The sequence below is a fragment of the Coptis chinensis genome, chromosome 8 (genome assembly GCF_015680905.1).
Source record: "Coptis chinensis isolate HL-2020 chromosome 8, ASM1568090v1, whole genome shotgun sequence".
Classification (NCBI taxonomy): Eukaryota; Viridiplantae; Streptophyta; class Magnoliopsida; order Ranunculales; family Ranunculaceae; genus Coptis; species Coptis chinensis.
Genome location: NC_141463.1, coordinates 6,857,222 through 6,874,004, shown reverse-complemented (window position 1 = coordinate 6,874,004; position 16,783 = coordinate 6,857,222). Strand labels below are relative to the sequence as shown.

Below are 16,783 nucleotides of genomic sequence, written 5' to 3'. Positions count from 1 at the left end.
ACAGTAATGTTTTTCTCCTTCTTCCTCATGTGAGGGATAACTCCAACAATCACATCATGAATAACTCTTGTAGCATTGATTGTTATTGTTCAGACAATAAATCACCCGAACACACTAATGAATCTGTAAGGAGAGTCGTTTGTGGTATGTGAGAGATTGAACCATGGTGATGGTTATACGCTGCCTACATATCCAAAGTGTTTACTATAATCAAGTATCCGTGTCCGTAGTTCTTTGTTGAAATGAAATAGGGTATTTATAGATAAGCAATAAGTTAAGTTTTATTGACTAAGAAATATAATTTCTTTAATTGTTATAATATTTTCCCTAATTATGTAAATTTTTTCCAAAAACTCAATGTGAAAGCATATCTTGACAAATATGTATTTAAATCTGAACCTGCTATATTTAGCTTATTGTGCCATCTTTGTGGGCAGCCGTATGTAGGCCACTAGTGGCAACATAGGTATGCTGCACTAATGTACAACGAATATATGCCGCCCATTAGTGGGCGGTACTATAGTGGTATCCAATGACGGTCGATGGTCGTTTGTGGGGTACAAATATAGTGATACACACAGTTATAGTTGAGCGACTTATTGGTTGTAGCTCCCAAGCCACATTCTATCTATTATTGCAAAATTTTGAATCTACAAAAAGGATAAAAGATTCAACATACTAAAAGCGATGTGATGTAGATGTTCTGCAACATTGTCCAACAAATTGAACCTCACTTCTCTTTCATGGAAAGATTTTTATCTCTAGGCACTGAATGACCAAAGAATGCAATATCCCCTATCCAAATTCTACATATAAGATTAATTATGAAAACCAAAATATGGGATATTGTTTTGGCCTGGTCTGCCGCATAGCGTGTGGTGGCTCTTAGCACTTGCGGACACTGATCGAGTTCATAACTTAGCTCTGTTGAGGTCCTCCCTTACCATTCCTTTAGTCTGTGATTTTTGTGCTGAAGCAGACAACAATCTTGGATCTAGCACATGGTTCCCACAGAGGAGCAATCCAGGGAAAGTGTGGCTAGGCTTATACGAGATGATGCATAGTGCACATATTACCCAGCAAATTAAACACAGTATATTTTGAGATTTACTCTGTAGATCTTTAGTACAGCATTTTTTACGGATCCAAACAAACCAAGAGACTCTAATACAGTATACTCAACTCTTAACCATGTACAAGAAGTTCTTGATAATTTTCAAAGGCGTGGTCCTGTTAATGGAAACCACTTGGTTGGATGATTCTTTCATCCCAGTTCTATATGTTAGTGTGACTTTCTTCTCCAATATATCCACTATCACAGACTCTGCCCCTGCTCAATTAAAAACCACAGATACCACAGTTATTTGATTTCGCCAATAATTGTAACATTGTAATAGGATCTAATTTTATTTAGTAGAAGAACAACGATGCATTCTACTATAAGCAAACTTATTAAGGATGATCTACAGGGGTTTAAGTTTTAGTTTAGACTTTAGAGACGACGTCCATAAGGGAAACTGCTTTTTTGTTTCAAGTCTATATGGATCCTAGTTACAAGTGCTGCCAATCCATTTGGGATTTGCTGGACTTGTTGGAATTTGTATCTATTAATAAGTTGAATCCTGTTGAAGACAACCTTCAGATCATTCAGGTTTCCAACAAGTCCGACTATTTTATTCCCAAATTTCAACTACATAATCTTACTTTTCCATAGGCTTCCTCTAACTCTATGATCTTGAAATTCTTAGTCGAGCTTTCACTCTTTGAGCGCTTATTCAATTCATATCCATATATAGCAACAATATAATCTCAGTCAATAGAAGTTTACCAGTCGTTCTAGAAATCACGGCGGCTACTTTCTTTTGACACTCAACACATCGTAAGTCAGCTGAAAGAACAATCTCATGAACCTGTTCCCAATACAAAACACAAGTCTGAGAAGTTTTATATAACAAGAAGTAAGATTCTGATAAAATAGCAGATCATTTGGAAAAAATAAGGCATACAAGAAGAAAGGTGACACCAATAAAGAGATATGAATGACTAACTTGGGGCATTGATAATGATTCAATTGATGCTAAACTTGTTGTTGCAGGAAGTAGTAAGCTCTTTGAAGAAGACTTCTTGATCCCAAAACTACCAACCCTCTTCTCCTTGTTATCTAGCATCCTAGTATTAGACATGTAGAAATTTAAATCCTATATCCTTAGACTGTTAGTTGGACCTCACTTTTCATTTCACCAACCAAAAGAGAAGAAAGGGTCAAAAGAAGCATTTAAATGACCAGATTGATTGAGCATTCTCAACTTTTTAGTTGCTGTTGCGCGCTATTTAGTGCACAAATTAAAGGATAAAAAATGCTCAAGTGAGTTGAGAAAGATTTTCCCAAGCTAGCCCCACAACACCACATTATGATGAACACTTTCACAGGTTATCTTGTTTTCCATTTTATTATGGGTAGATTCCTTACAAGACCAACTAGCAAAGTGACAATTTAGAGCAAAAACGTACAATGTCCCACTGGATATCAAATTCCTTCTGGAGTATGTCAGCATGCCTTGACAAAAGTTGTAATCTCCCAGAGTCAGCTGTACGAAATCACTGTTGTGGAAATTTGAGCACCAATGAAATGAAGGGGAATTACAAGATCTTTTTTTCGCTAATGAGGGGAATTGCAAGATCACCTACATATAATTACATTACAGAAATAAAGAGTAAGCATGACAAATATATCTGATTTTCTAGACGCTCAAAACTGGCGTCATATGTAAATTCTGGGGCATGTACCACCTGTAGTCAACACAAAGAAAACGTGACCCGTATACTGTATCTTGTTTCCTATGACCCATGGCACAACCAAATGCAGGCAACTTTGTGGCAATTGTCATAGGTTGTAAAGCGATTTCGTGCAGATGTTTGGCAAGAGATGTTTAGTAGAGTGAGTTAGTTACTGTGGTTTCCAGAGGACAAATTAATCATTGAGGTAGAAGATAAGGGTGAAAGGGTAAAAGGGTAAAAGATGGACTACTTGTGTTACCTGGGATTTCAAAAATTGAATATGGTTAAATCCCTTCAGTAGTTTTCCTGCTTCTCTACGTTCACGCGGTAGTTATTAGAGGGCAGTTGAGGGCTTCCTCAACCCCAAGGGCCTGGTTGAGGGAAGTATTTTTCATAATAAATGATGCTTGACATGGAACAGAACAATAGAAGCAGAGGAGGGAGCCCTGAAAAGGTAACTGAATATATAGCATCCATGCCACAACGCGAAAAATTGCAAGACAAATTACAAAACTTCGCAAATATAACAATAGGGATACCCACCCAGCAATGGCACACATATCCCTTCATATCAATTATCAACAGTAAAGCTTCTCAAGCAGAATATGAATAACACCTCGATTGCAACTGAAAGCATATATTTGCCATTACCAGAAACAAGATACGGACCCCACTTCTTCTTCACTTACAACCCTTATCACCAAGTCCTCACCACAGGAGCCCAATTTCTCCAATCTAATCTGCCACTAGATCTATTTCTTAAACTGACAATTTCTTTTTAGATCAAATACAACTCTCCGATAACTACTCCCTTGTTTTGTTGAGTCCGTATTGAGCACATTGTCTTCCTTTTGCTTTGCAGTCTCAACTTCTTCAATGGGCTGAGAAACGGCAACATCTGATGACGACGCCGTCTCACTAATAATCTGTCCTAGAATCTCAACCACCTCGCTCATTTTAGGACGGGAATTTGGTTGCTTCATTAAACACTTGTTAGCAAGCCCTACAAGCTTCTGAGCTGATTTTCTGCAATACCGTCCTTCAAGTAGTGGGTCCATAATCACATGGATCCTTTTGGGCCTGATACATACGGTTTCACCCATTCCAATAGTTTCTGCTCATTCCTCGGTAAATTTCTATCCACAGAACGTCTTCCTGTTATGAGCTCGTAGAGAACCACTCCAAAGCTCCATACGTCACTCTTGGTGGTCAGCCTACCTGTTTGAACATACTCTGGAGCTGCATATCCTACTGTGCCCACAACCTGTTTCAAATTAATAAAATGAAGTAAACATACTGACACAGCACTAGCACAGTAGTATGGTGACTAGTACAACATATAACATGGAACAGTAGAGAGCTGTTCCACAGCACAGAGAAGAGAGGGTGGGTCCAAAACCATTACAATGTAACCCCTACCCTTACCAAGGAGATCTTCACCAAAATGGAATTTATTCCCACTCATTTCCCCTGAGCAAAAAGGGAGGGAGGGTTGACTAATGCTATGCCGACCTAAGACCATGCACATAAGGTAATATTATTTCCCTTGCAAGGAATTTCCTACATTAACAAGGAGATTGTATTATACTAACAATTCAATTGTAAAATAACAAGTCACAAAGCTTACTGATGTTGAAACATGGCCAAGTCCTTCTGATGGTCCCTGCCTAGCTAATCCAAAGTCTGAGAGCTTTGCATTGAAATCCTCGTCCAAGAGGATGTTTGACGTTTTAAAGTCTCGAAATATAAGCTTCATTAACAGACAACAAAATTAAAAGCCAGAAAAACTGTTGAAAGGTACAATAAAAGAAAATCAAATACTACAGTACAGACATCTGATACAAACATGTAGATTCCAAAAACCCACCTGAAAATCCATCTCTTCGTGAAGATATGCTAAACCACGGGCAGCGTCATAAACAATTTTTAATCTCATTGGCCATGGAAGTGGATGTGGTACTCGAGTAAGAAGATGATCCTCTAAGCTTTTATTAGGCATAAGCTCATATACCAAAAGCCGTTGAATACCCCTCTCATCATCTTCAGCACAATATCCCACTAATTTGACAAGATTTGGATGCTTTACTACACCCAAACAATTCACTTCTGTAATCCATTCTTTATGCCCCTGAAAACTAGAAATTAAAATAACAAAGAAACTATTAGACAAATTAAAAAACACAAACCAGACTGCTTAGATAAAAGACAGAGAAGGTACATAAAATTATAAGCACATATTGGATTAGTTGGTGAGAATCTAAACTAAAAAAGATAATATTATGTGATAAACAAGTTACATGAGGTTGGTTGTTTCTGTTTCTTTTGAGTAGATCTTGGCTTCAATCTAGGTGAAAGGGTGCTTCCTGTCAAAATGTTGTTTTGCCAATTTAATTTCATCCATTTGCTCAATTTATTTTCTTCACACTATGCTATTCTGATTTTCTTAATCCAATTTATTGAACTCAATCGGCCATTGTTGGTAAAACAAAAACCTTATTACAAGAGGATTCTCAAATTAGCAACAACAATGAAATGATAAAATTGTCGCACAATTCATACCTACTGACTCAGCCTAAAATTATAATCAAAGACTTTCTCATATATACGGTAAGATACAAAAAAGAAAGAACTGATAAAAGGGGGATCGGGGTGAGTGTAGAAAAGAGAAGTTACTTGCCTGTAATCCGTTGCGATTCAACTGCTTGACGGCAACATCCATCTTAGAGGGGGCAGAGGCAGCATCATCAGCAGAAACAGCGACAACACCTTTGTAGACACAACCAAAGCCACCTTCCCCAATCATCAAACCCCGACTAAACCCTCTGGTGGCGGATTTCAACTCAGAGAAGGCAAAGATGCGCAGATGATTAGCTCTCCTCTGAGACAAGAAGTCATGAAATGCGGCCCGAGTCGAAAGCAGGTCTCTGCTGGTGCGGTGCTGGTGTTGGAATAATAATCAGATTCGGAACGTACAGCAGTGCCAATGCCTTTGGAAGCAACACTGAGAGAACGAGCCCATGAGACTTTGGAAAACCTAGAAACAGCTGAGAAGCTTGTTCCATCTTCATTGTTATTCCTATCATCTCTTTTTTCTCCATTTGAAAAATGAAAGCACTTCATTTTTGTTTACTTGAAGAAAAGGGATGCGTAGAAACAAGAAAAGGAAAGGGACAAAGAAATTGGCTAATGGATCAGGTCATTTGGATGAGGAGGGAATGTTCAACATAACAGAATAGATCGACCACCTTGCTTGGAACTATCCATATATAAATACTAGCATATAGCAGCGAAATGGGCCCCGAGCGAAGAAGAAGAAGAAGTACCTGAAAAGAATAGAGATACTGATGAATGTTAAAACATTGATAGAGCATTGAACATTCAACATACACAACCATTTACAATTATAGAAAACAAACAAACTGTTGACATGTGAAGATGTCCAGTCCTTCACATGTCCCCGAGACCTCTCATATATGAATAGAATTGACCCTTCACATAAGTTCGAGCTTATAGAGAAATTGACAATTTAACATGGTATCAGAACCTCTGGTTTCTAAAAGGTCTCGGGTTCAACTCCTACCACCAGGTTGAAATGTTGTAAAAATAAAAACAATAACCACTTGTTAAGGGAGAGTATTGACATGTGAGGATGTCCAGTCCTTCACATGTCCCCGAGACCTCCTCTCATATATGAATAGAATTGACCCTTCACATAAGTTCGAGTTTACGGAGAAATTGGTAATTTAACACAAACAAATGATCTAGTATTACATCTGGCCTGTTGTCTGTAAAACTGAAAGAAGAAGTACAATTCTTCCTTCTTATACCCAAACCAACGAAATATGAAAGTTTTCAGTTTTGCTAAACAAATAGCTGCAGAACATAAGAAAATTAAATTACATATAATCAGTGGTTAGGCATGTCTCAGCACGCCTTGAGGCCATAGGACACTATAACCCTTAAAAGTTGGTTTTCCTTTTACATCCAATTTGTTTTACATTTCCTCCTCACATTCACCCTGGCTCATTATTTGTTCAAACGATTGCTTTTGCCATTCATAAGCCTCTACTCTACTCTAGGAGCTCCTTGCATATAATCAAATTCAACATAAAACTAGAAGAAACAATCCAAAGAATCGAATTCAATCAAACAGTCAATAAATTTAGCAATCCAAACCAATTCATCTTATTTCTAACCTGACTTGTCAGTGCAGCTATAAACTCCGCTCCGGGTTTTGCTGGGAAATGAAATGAGAGGAAGGAATTATTATTATTATTTAATTGATGGGCTGCTGACTAGGCAAGGGCAGACGGAAGATGGATACATGTATTGGTGAGAAAGGTTCAGTTTCTTATTATTATACCACATTTAAAAATGATGGACTTGTTTTCGAAGTAGTTGACAGACGGTTTTGAGGTGTTGTCCTTCTGAGATTTCAAAGAGTATGCATGCGTCAGCTGAAAATGACACTCCATAATGAGACACCCGAATATGTAAGATTCTAGGCATTACGCGACATTTCGAATTCGGTAAAACACGATATTTTATCGGCCAAGAACGAGTAGCTGCTAATCCTTTGCTTTAGGAAGTCTAAATGAAATTTATCTATTCAAAAAAGGTGTGAGCAACAGCTCCTGCCGCCTGCTAATTTTCCATAACTGTAGCAATAATCCGCACGTCTTCTAATAAAAAAATACTTAACGGAAGTTGGTACCAACTTCTGACTGCTACATGTAAGAAGACACCAATCTTGTGAAAACAATAATAACTCGAAAAGACTTCTCCTCTACCAGCATGCCATCCTCTACCATCTTGGAGATGACTATGGGATATTATTACACTGTACATTAAGTTCCTTGGAGAAACATCGATCAACTCCCTGCCTAATCAAAAATGTTAATGACTACTCAATTGAAGGCGATAGGTTTCTCATTGACCTCGATCTGCCTTCACTAATATCAGTTAAGTTATTTCACAAGCCATCTCATGCATCATTGATGACACAACTCACATTCCCATATTATTTTAGTTGCAACTTGTTACATACTTATATTGATCTGCAGCCATCTGGAACTTGTTACATCACCATATTATTTTATAGTGATTGTATTGAAACTGGAAACCAGGATCCATCTGCATGTGAACAACATCAAACGTGAACACAAACTTTCTTCGAAAATATAATCGCAAAAATCAGATTAAAAAGATACATATATGCACAATCTTACCGTGCTACACAATGAGAAGGATTTTACATAGCCAACATATTTGGGAAGCTCCGAAGCTGCACCAAACAGAATGGTTAGAAGCACTGAATGATATCTATGGTTTGGCAACTCATCCTCCTCCTCGTACATTTTACATACAAACAGCCGATAGTGGTTATCTATATGAATCCAAGAGCTAGTACCTAATACAGTTAAAGCCCACCCTAATAATTGCAACGATCATTGAGGTGTGCGTAAATCATCTTCTATGCACATAAACAGGCACAACAATGACAATAGATATGACCAAAATTAAAGCTAATATATTGTTCGGGTTAACTAGTATTACACTACCCACCGTCCCACCCCCACCACAGTCAATTTAGGATTTTTCCCAACTAGATGGAAAATTAGGGTCTTTCCCCTAAATATATATATATATAAAAAATCCAAGGACAATACTAATTAAAAGTGTATTTTTTTTAGATATATTTGGAGGAAGACCCTAATTTCCTATATAGTGGGGGGAAATCTTAATTGGCTAATCTAGTTAACCCTATTTGCTTCTACTTTCATTTAATTTATTATTTATTATTTTTATCTTTACACTTTTATCAGCTACATTTGAAAAATCCAAGGACAATAATGTGCATATATGTCCAAACTCCAAACAATTGTGTTTGGTTCACATATTTCTATTTCAAAAGAAATTGAGTTCCTGGATTTCACTTTGCCTAAATATATTTTCTGTAAATCTTTTTTTTTTTCTTCAATATTTGATTAAAAAAGAAAATGAGTTCTCTGTCTCAACCAAACCTTGCAAAGCATTATAGCAAAAACCCTCAAAAAGTGAATTAGTATTGTTAAACCACTAGATCAAACCTCGCATAACACTACATCACACCCCTCGAAACCCCAAAATTTCCCGTTCTTCCTCTTTCTGTGTAAACTTTGACGCCGATAAATGGGTTTGGGCTAGAGTGTGGGCTTCAATCACACGGTTTTGCGAAAATGGCGCAAGAGATTTAAAAAGATAATAAAAATAAAGTTGATGTGCGACACATTGCATGGTTTCTGAAAAACCGCGTGGGCTTGGGTTTCTGTGGAGCGGTTTTGCGAAAATTGCGTGGGCTATACGGCACGGTTTATTCAAAACCGCGTCATTTGATGTCAACTATTTGATATCGCTCCTAAAGTTAGTTGGTGTTTTTTTGGTTTGGTTCAAATATTTGGTGTTTTATTGGTTTCTCTCCTAAAGATGCTCTAACAAATTTACCTTCCCTGAAACAATCCGCCCCATCCTACCACGTTGATACTATCCCCATTTAGCTACTACGGACCTCCGACAATGTAGGGTTTTTAGACTTCGGACAGCAGCTTCTTAGGAGGTTATCCATCTTTGGACTACTCCCCCCTAGCACGCTTAACTGTGAAGTTTCCCACGGAATCCACAACCAAACATTCCGGAAAAGGCCTCGACATTAGGATTTTGAAGATCAATTACTCATAGTCAGGATCTTTGGACATCCGCCTAAACAAAGTAGGATTACACCGTGGCGCACCCGTCACCCAAACCCGAGCTAGGCGTTTTTCCATCATACCTCTTCCTTGAGGCTACGCCCAGAGATATCACAATCCCACCACTTTAAGATTTAGTCATATTCGACACTAATATCATTTTGTAATGACCTGCCTCATCATACCACGTACATCAATACTATTCCCTCTTAGCCACTGCGTACATCCAACGATGTGGGGTTTTCGGACTCCGAACAGCAGTTTCTCAGGAGGTCCTCCATTTTGGACTACTCCCACCTTAGCACACTTAACTATGGAGTTCTGTTCATACGGAATCCACGACCAAACGTTCCAGAAAATGCCTTAATGTTAGGATTTGGTGGATCAATTACTCATAGTTAGGATCTTTAGATAGCTACTTAAACGAAGTGGAATCACACCATAGTACAACCGTCACCCATATCCGAACTGGGTTTTTGAACAAGGCGGGAAATTGAGCGACGGAAGAAATGCTTAATGAAAAAGGCCCCGCCATTGGGGAATTAGATTTTATAAAAGATTGTTCACTGAGTGAGTTCTGTGTGACCCGAATCGAGTCAGGAGTTTGGGATTTGCCTAGCCCGAATAAGAAGACAGCCCAAACAAAAGTCTGATCCAGATTCCTGATACGATTGATCGATAAGAATAAGTTAAAACAATATAATTCTGATTTTAATTCGAAGTTTGTTGTTGAAAATAAAAGAGATCCTATGTTTTTGGAAATCAAGAGTATAAAAACTGTTGTATATGATTTTTGGATAATAGATAGCATGAAACATACATGAGATTATGAGAATAGAGTAGAATAATTTATTTTAACTTTTAACTGTGTAGTACCTGGCTATGTAGCTAGGGATTGCACTGCAGCGGCAGCAAATTGATTGAAACTAATACAGATTAAGAGATTTACGGGATAAACAAATATCTTGTGGTTTTCCAATTGGCTACTTCATAACGGTTTAATATTGTTTTGGTAGTTTTGACTTTTGAGACACCACTCTTTAAATTATTTGTTTTTTCTTTGTCTAATTGGGTTTGCCATTGATTGATTAGTTTTATTGAGAGAGAGCAGAGAACAATTGTTGCCTTGTTAGTGTGTCAAAATAAAAAAAATGAGGAGGTCGATCAGGAATGATTTCTTTAGTAATTTTGCAATTGTAACTCAACGTTATGATGTTATGATGTTATGATGGTAATTGGTAAATAGGCATGGATTCTACACTCATTGTGTCGATGACATTATGCTGCAACATCTAAAGTCAGTACATACTTCATAGTTCATACTCAATATCAAAATAAACATAATATTGTACGATAAGAATATTTGAAAATTTGTACATATACTCTGTTTTACCACATCTCTTACTCTCCGGCTCTCCCAATTATCCGTAACAAAAAACTGCGAGGAATGCTAATTAGCCACCAATGCTGCACGAATAAAGCCTTGTCTTGAAGGTGTATTAGGTGTTTCCCTTGACTCCTTGAGCAGTAGCTACCTCAACTATATTCATTCCACCAAATTGTCACATTTTTCTAATCCAAAATGAGCACTCATATCTTTTCAATTGATAAGGTTAACATACTTGCTCAAAAAAAGAAGAAGAAAAGGATAAGATACAGTCATACAGCTCAATGAACATTTTGGTGCAAACACCCTCCAAAGCAGCTACGCACCCATACATGACATGTGCCTTTCTAGATCTCAAGAATCTGTGTATATCTCAAAATCACACTTTTCTAGTGATCTCTCTTAGGCACTGAGGAGCCCAGTTTTTATCTTGGTAAATGCAACTCAGAGCATTGTTTTGCTTGTATGAAAACACGAATTTTTTTGTGGATCAAGTCAGTTACGCTAGTACATAAACTCAATGGGATTCCACAGGTAGTGTGTGTTATGAGAGAGATGTACTAAAAAAACATGCAACGGGCATGTAGCAAGTCACACCCTAAGAGTGCATCTTCATCCATTAAGACTTAATAATCTAGTCTCTTGACAACAAAAAATCCCAGTACTCTCCAGAATCAGACACCATGGCTTCTAATTTTTCTATTCTCTCTTTTATACCATTGCTCCTAATTTTAACTCCCACTGCTTACACCCAGGACTCGGACTCGCTGGCATTAACTCCTGACTTGGACTGTGGACCTCGATTGCTGCCACTTGTATCTTGTGCACCATTCATGCAGGGATCCATGCCAAATCCAGGGCAGATGTGCTGTGATGGTCTCACTGACATCTATGATCAGCAGCCCAACTGCCTCTGCAGTTTGCTCAATGATCCCCGGTTTATCTCTTTCCCTATAAATCAGACTCTTGCGCTGCAGCTGCCTCTTCTTTGCAGCCTTGCAATGAACATCTCTACTTGCTCAGGTGGTACTCAACTACCAACTTTACTACCATATAACACCAAATGTGTAGTACTTAGAGTTCTAATAATGGACTTTTCCTGATGGTTGATATCAGTCTTAGTAGCAGTCAAGGAGTTGGCTCATCTTTTACAGATGATGTTTATATTTATTGTTTCAGTCGAAATGTTTTATAATATTCCTCTACAGTGTCATCTCACCATCCTTAACAAATTATTGGTTTTGCTGCAGGGTTGATTTCGACAGCCCCTGATTCGCCTCAATCTCCATTTTCAAAAGGGGCCGAAACAAATCCTCCTACAACCAGTGATATGCTACAATCTCCAATTCCTATAGGCGCTGAGAAAAACACTTCTGCAGCTGGTGGGTGATCAATACAAACTTTAAATCTTACAATTTGATTTATCATTTGATCAGTAAATTATTTGATCTATAGAAAACGGAAATACAAAGTCTTTAGCAAGAAGCTAAAGAGCAATACAAAAGACAACCCAAACATTGATATCTTACAACTTTCTGACCTAAACAGAAATTCTCCAATAAGATAACCCCCGTCCAGTGTTTCCAATTCCATGCTGCCATGTGCTTAAAAGTTAAAAAGCATCTTCGATCTTCCATTTTGCAGTAGTAGCAGTAATTATACTAACAGACTGTAATAGTAATAATATTCATCATTATTATAGCCAAGAAAAATAAAATGAAAGAAGCACAAAACGGAACTCGATCAGGAGGGCATACACAATATACTACAGCCTGCTACATTGGCTTGTCCATCAAGATCTCTGATGCTAAACCTTGATTATGCAAAGTGTCTCTCTCACTAGGAAATTGAACCGAACACCAATGAATCTACATATATTAGCAAGCTTAACTTCTTATGCTCTTCCATTTAATCTTCAGTCTCCCCAGTAGTAGCATTGCCACCAGCATCAAGAGCCAGATTTGGAAACAGTCAGAGTGCCAGTGCAAAGTTCCAAACTGACGGGAGCATAATGGTTGCAGCAGTCACAACTTTTATTATGCTAGGAGTTGTAAGTTTGTTCTTCTAGTGTGCTTATGAGTTATGACTTTAACTTTTCTTAGTTAACTGGTGCAACTGTTTGAAATTCAATCAGACTATCATGTGATTATACTTTGGCACTCAGGCCTTACTCAAATATCATGTTTTCTCATTGAACAATGACCACAAATGCTAAATTGCTAATGGGCAATACATTTACACAAAAATTTTGCATTTTAAAAGAGGACACTAAATGTATGATGATTACAAAAGATGCAGGCTAAGGACCTGGCAAAGTATTTTACAAAAGATTGCAGGATGACTGAGAGAGCTATGCGGAGTAACACAACAAAAGAATCTTAAAGAAGTTTTTATTTTATAAATGGTTTAAACAATGGGAAGGGAATGCAACGAGCTAAGAGGCAACAGCAACATACATTCCTCAGGTGGCAAAAAGTAATCAACTTTTGATTCCATAATACCAAAAGTTGCAGACTATGATCTTCTACAATATACCAAGCAGGGGAGAAACCAAATAAGCTCAAAAGAGAACTTTTAAAGTTTTGAGAATATTATGAGAAATAAGATCCGAATAAATATAGATCAGTGGAATTTTGAAGACGACCAGTTTAGAGACGCGAAACTGTCTCAGATTAACTGTAATAAAAGACCACTGTACTGGTTGGTTTAAAAGGATGTGCAAGTATCATCTTACCAGCATCTAGGAACCAAAGCCATAACTTAGGGATTTGACATTCAGCATTCATGATACAGCTTGCTGGAGTGAATAATATGGAGTAAGGATGATAAGACGATTCAGTAATAATACTACGAAAGGGGGAAGAAAGACTGTATAATAAATGTGTTTTAGATTGGTCTGATATCACATTATGTTTGAATGTATAACAATTATAATGATGACACCAGTAATGTGTATTTCGGTGCAACCTTGCAAGTAAAAAAGGCTTTGAAAAGTTGAGAAAAGGTCCGGACAGCTGATGGTATATAACTCACATAGAGCTAAATGACAAAAAGATTCACAACGAAAATGACCATCATGTTTAGAAAGAATTACACAAGTCGGGAGAACCTCTAAATTCAACCTCTATGTCGTTTACATAGTCCACATACGAAGGTACAAGGAACCACGATGCGATCTAACTTGAACATCTCATGCACCAATACAATTATTTAGGTGTTTCCAACCGTACAATCATACGTAGTCCAGGAAATTATTAGAAGATGACTGAAGATCAAAATGTGTAGAGAAGGTGTTCAGATTCACTTCATAAAGGCAAGTTCTTGTATAGGTGATTGTATCGGTTCTATAGGACCCTTCAAACAGGTGTACCTACATCCTATGTATGACAATCTACAACATGGGTTGGTCACGGGACATAAACATCTGATGGGCATAGATAAAATAACCTTGACATTTAGAACTTTTATAAGGAAAAATATAACTAAACTTTCATACATCAATACAATACAAACACAAAAAAAGAAGTAATTACATATCACAGACAGTACTAGTACATTCAGACATGTTCAGAATACCTCAAGTTGCATACTTTTTTTCCAGAATCATCTCAAGCACTGAAGGTCAACATATAGTTTGGATCTGTCTCAATTGATCAATCTAAACTGGGTGCGTCTTCAGTAGGATTGGCCTCAAAAACATCTGCGTCGGATGCCTCTGGCTCTTCCAACAATTCACGGGATTGGATTGACTCCTTGAATGCAGGAGTCTGCTTAAAGTCTGTGGCTCCTTCATTGTAAGTGGCGACAGCAATCCCACAACCAATTAGCTACCAGAATAAACAGGGAAAACCTATTATTAACTTCAGTGTTTCTATATGGCTTTGCAACCACCTAGCATGGTCAAAAGTAAACAATTGAAAGGAAATAAAACAAGCAGGATAAATATTTTGACCAAGATCTACGTGCACGGATTTGCAAATAAATGTCTAACAATATCATGCAAGATTAGCAATTCCGATTATAGTTTGAGACTACTACTCCACCAACAAGAATGACAAATCAAACTCAACATACGGCTTATGGGAATTACTTACTCTGTTATTTATTCTAGAGATTTTCTACGACTGAAGAATTGAGGTATTGCAAATTCTTATTGTTTTATTTCTAATCTCAGTTCTAGTCAACACATACACATACACATACACCTAATAGGTGCGAAATGACCTGTTTATATGTACATGCTCTATGCTTTTCCAAAAAAATATTTTTGTTAATTCCAAGAGAAACGGCAGTAACTTGGAAACAATTTCCATGCCATCACCTTAGACTAAGAAAAAGGATGAAAAAGATATCCCATGTCTGTCTATCATGAAGCATGATCGATTTCAACTTGTACATTTTGTTACTACCCTATCTTTCTGAAGAACCATTATCATATCGGCGTTCTCACTTAGTGGTTGAAGGAAGGAAGGAAGGCATGTCCTTGTCAGGACAGACGCAATTGGAAATCTGAAAACTTGTCATACAGCTATAATGATCACACAAAAACGAAGAACATTTACCGCGAAGACGATACCGAAAGCCCACAGATACTGAACAAAAAACCAAGAGCATCCCATTGGCTTCCTTCAAAAGGATCAGGCTTATCACCAGGAAGTTCAGGCAAGAAATATCCATCATCAACTTCATCATCAATATCTTCAAAATTTAAAACTTCTTCTTCTTGTCTAGTTGTAGTAGAGATTCCACTATCAGCTTTCTTGTTTTTGCTATCAAACCTTCCTGTTCTTGAAGATAACTTCTTTGCATTTGTAGTTATATGAGAAGGTGTAGTTTTTCTTGTTAGAGAAGAAAGAGATGGTGTTTTTGAGTATAGGGGTTGTTGGTTGTGGTGGAGTGAGAAATGGTTTCTAGTGTAAGCACCGTTAATGGCTATGTTTAGCGCCATTTTTGATTGGATGGAATTGCTTTCCAACTGGCATCAGAGGATAAGAGGGTGTGAAAACTGGGTTAGTTTGGGCCCAAATTGAACAGGCCCATAATCCCCATCTAGGGCCTTTTAAACTCTATTCAAAGCGCAAGGCCCTGTTCAAGCCACTTTAGAAAGCAAATATCGATGGCGATTTCCAAGTATCCCGACTTAGCAGATGCCTATATGCTTTTGAACCTCGGTTTGGTTCGATTTGAAAAAAACATATATTTTTATTTTCGCTTTTAATGTATGAGTAAAAAAATATATTAATATTAATTGCACTTTTATTTCCATGATAAACCGTGAGATCCCTATTTTATTTTCAAAACAGTGTTTGGTAGAAAAAATGCAAATAGTTGGCGGTTGATGCAACAAGTCACTCATCTAAATTATTGCACTATAAAATAAAATAAATAAAAGTTTAAACCACTGTAAAACCAATTTTGTTGTTTATAAGATGTGAAAAAATAGTGGGATAATGTAACTAACAATATTTTACATCATTTTGCCTTGGGTTTACCATATCCAAACAAGTAAGTTATATTGGATGCAATATAATCGGATGCAATACAATCACATGCCATTTGCAACTATTTGTCATTTGCATGCATTTGGTGCAGTTAATTAAAGGTTAGTTCAATGCATTTTCAGCATATAGTCTATACATTCTTTGCATTTTAATCTTACATCTATATCTTTGCCCGATATAAGATTATAATCTAACACCGTTCCAGTCAACCAAAATTGTTAATTATTTTCCCTTAATAGCATATTTAAAGAATTGAGTCCAATGACTCCAATTTTTATCCCCTTAAAAGTAGAGCTAAAGTGGCTTCTTATTCCTTAAAAATAGAAATTGTTCTTTGAGGAAAAAATATTAGATATTTTTCTCTATCATAAATTCCCCTTTATATATATAAA

The 16,783-nt window shown here is 37.2% G+C and overlaps 2 protein-coding genes, 1 long non-coding RNA gene and 1 pseudogene across 4 annotated transcripts; 1 reads left to right on the top strand and 3 right to left on the bottom strand.

Moving 5' to 3' along the window:
- Positions 1-1,072: 1,072 nt before the first annotated feature.
- On the bottom strand, positions 1,073-7,220 carry LOC147479605 (serine/threonine-protein kinase PCRK1-like; annotated as a pseudogene). The gene is made up of 8 exons (XR_015206593.1): positions 6,975-7,220; positions 5,456-6,101; positions 4,646-4,906; positions 4,406-4,528; positions 2,791-4,042; positions 2,049-2,684; positions 1,829-1,910; positions 1,073-1,330 (listed from the first exon to the last, which is right to left on the bottom strand). The product of XR_015206593.1 is annotated as a serine/threonine-protein kinase PCRK1-like (transcript).
- A 265-nt stretch (positions 7,221-7,485) lies between these two features.
- LOC147479604 (uncharacterized) lies at positions 7,486-12,817 on the bottom strand. The gene is made up of 4 exons (XR_015206595.1): positions 12,648-12,817; positions 10,380-12,559; positions 8,007-8,062; positions 7,486-7,911 (listed from the first exon to the last, which is right to left on the bottom strand). It is a non-coding gene; the product is annotated as an uncharacterized LOC147479604 (long non-coding RNA).
- Positions 11,574-14,609, top strand: LOC147479603 (Bifunctional inhibitor/lipid-transfer protein/seed storage 2S albumin superfamily protein). Its single transcript, XM_086581134.1, has 3 exons — positions 11,574-11,913; positions 12,141-12,272; positions 12,810-14,609. Exons 1-3 carry the CDS (start codon positions 11,574-11,576, stop codon positions 12,956-12,958), a joined length of 621 nt encoding a protein of 206 aa, XP_086437260.1. The 3' UTR covers positions 12,959-14,609.
- LOC147479602 (AT-rich interactive domain protein) lies at positions 14,325-15,877 on the bottom strand. The gene is given in 3 exon segments (XM_086581135.1): positions 14,325-14,717; positions 15,453-15,496; positions 15,499-15,877. Coding segments are annotated over 3 exon segments (558 nt in total). The 5' UTR covers positions 15,839-15,877; the 3' UTR covers positions 14,325-14,543.
- Positions 15,878-16,783: the final 906 nt, after the last annotated feature.

Excerpts from the sequence above, each read along its gene's own strand:
- LOC147479603 (XM_086581134.1), top strand. The coding sequence starts at position 11,574 with ATGGCTTCTAATTTTTCTATTCTCTCTTTTATACCATTGCTCCTAATT. Across the intron at positions 11,914-12,140 it reads GAACATCTCTACTTGCTCAG|GGTTGATTTCGACAGCCCCT; the intron begins GTGGTACTCAAC and ends GTTTTGCTGCAG. Across the intron at positions 12,273-12,809 it reads GAAAAACACTTCTGCAGCTG|TCTCCCCAGTAGTAGCATTG; the intron begins GTGGGTGATCAA and ends TTTAATCTTCAG.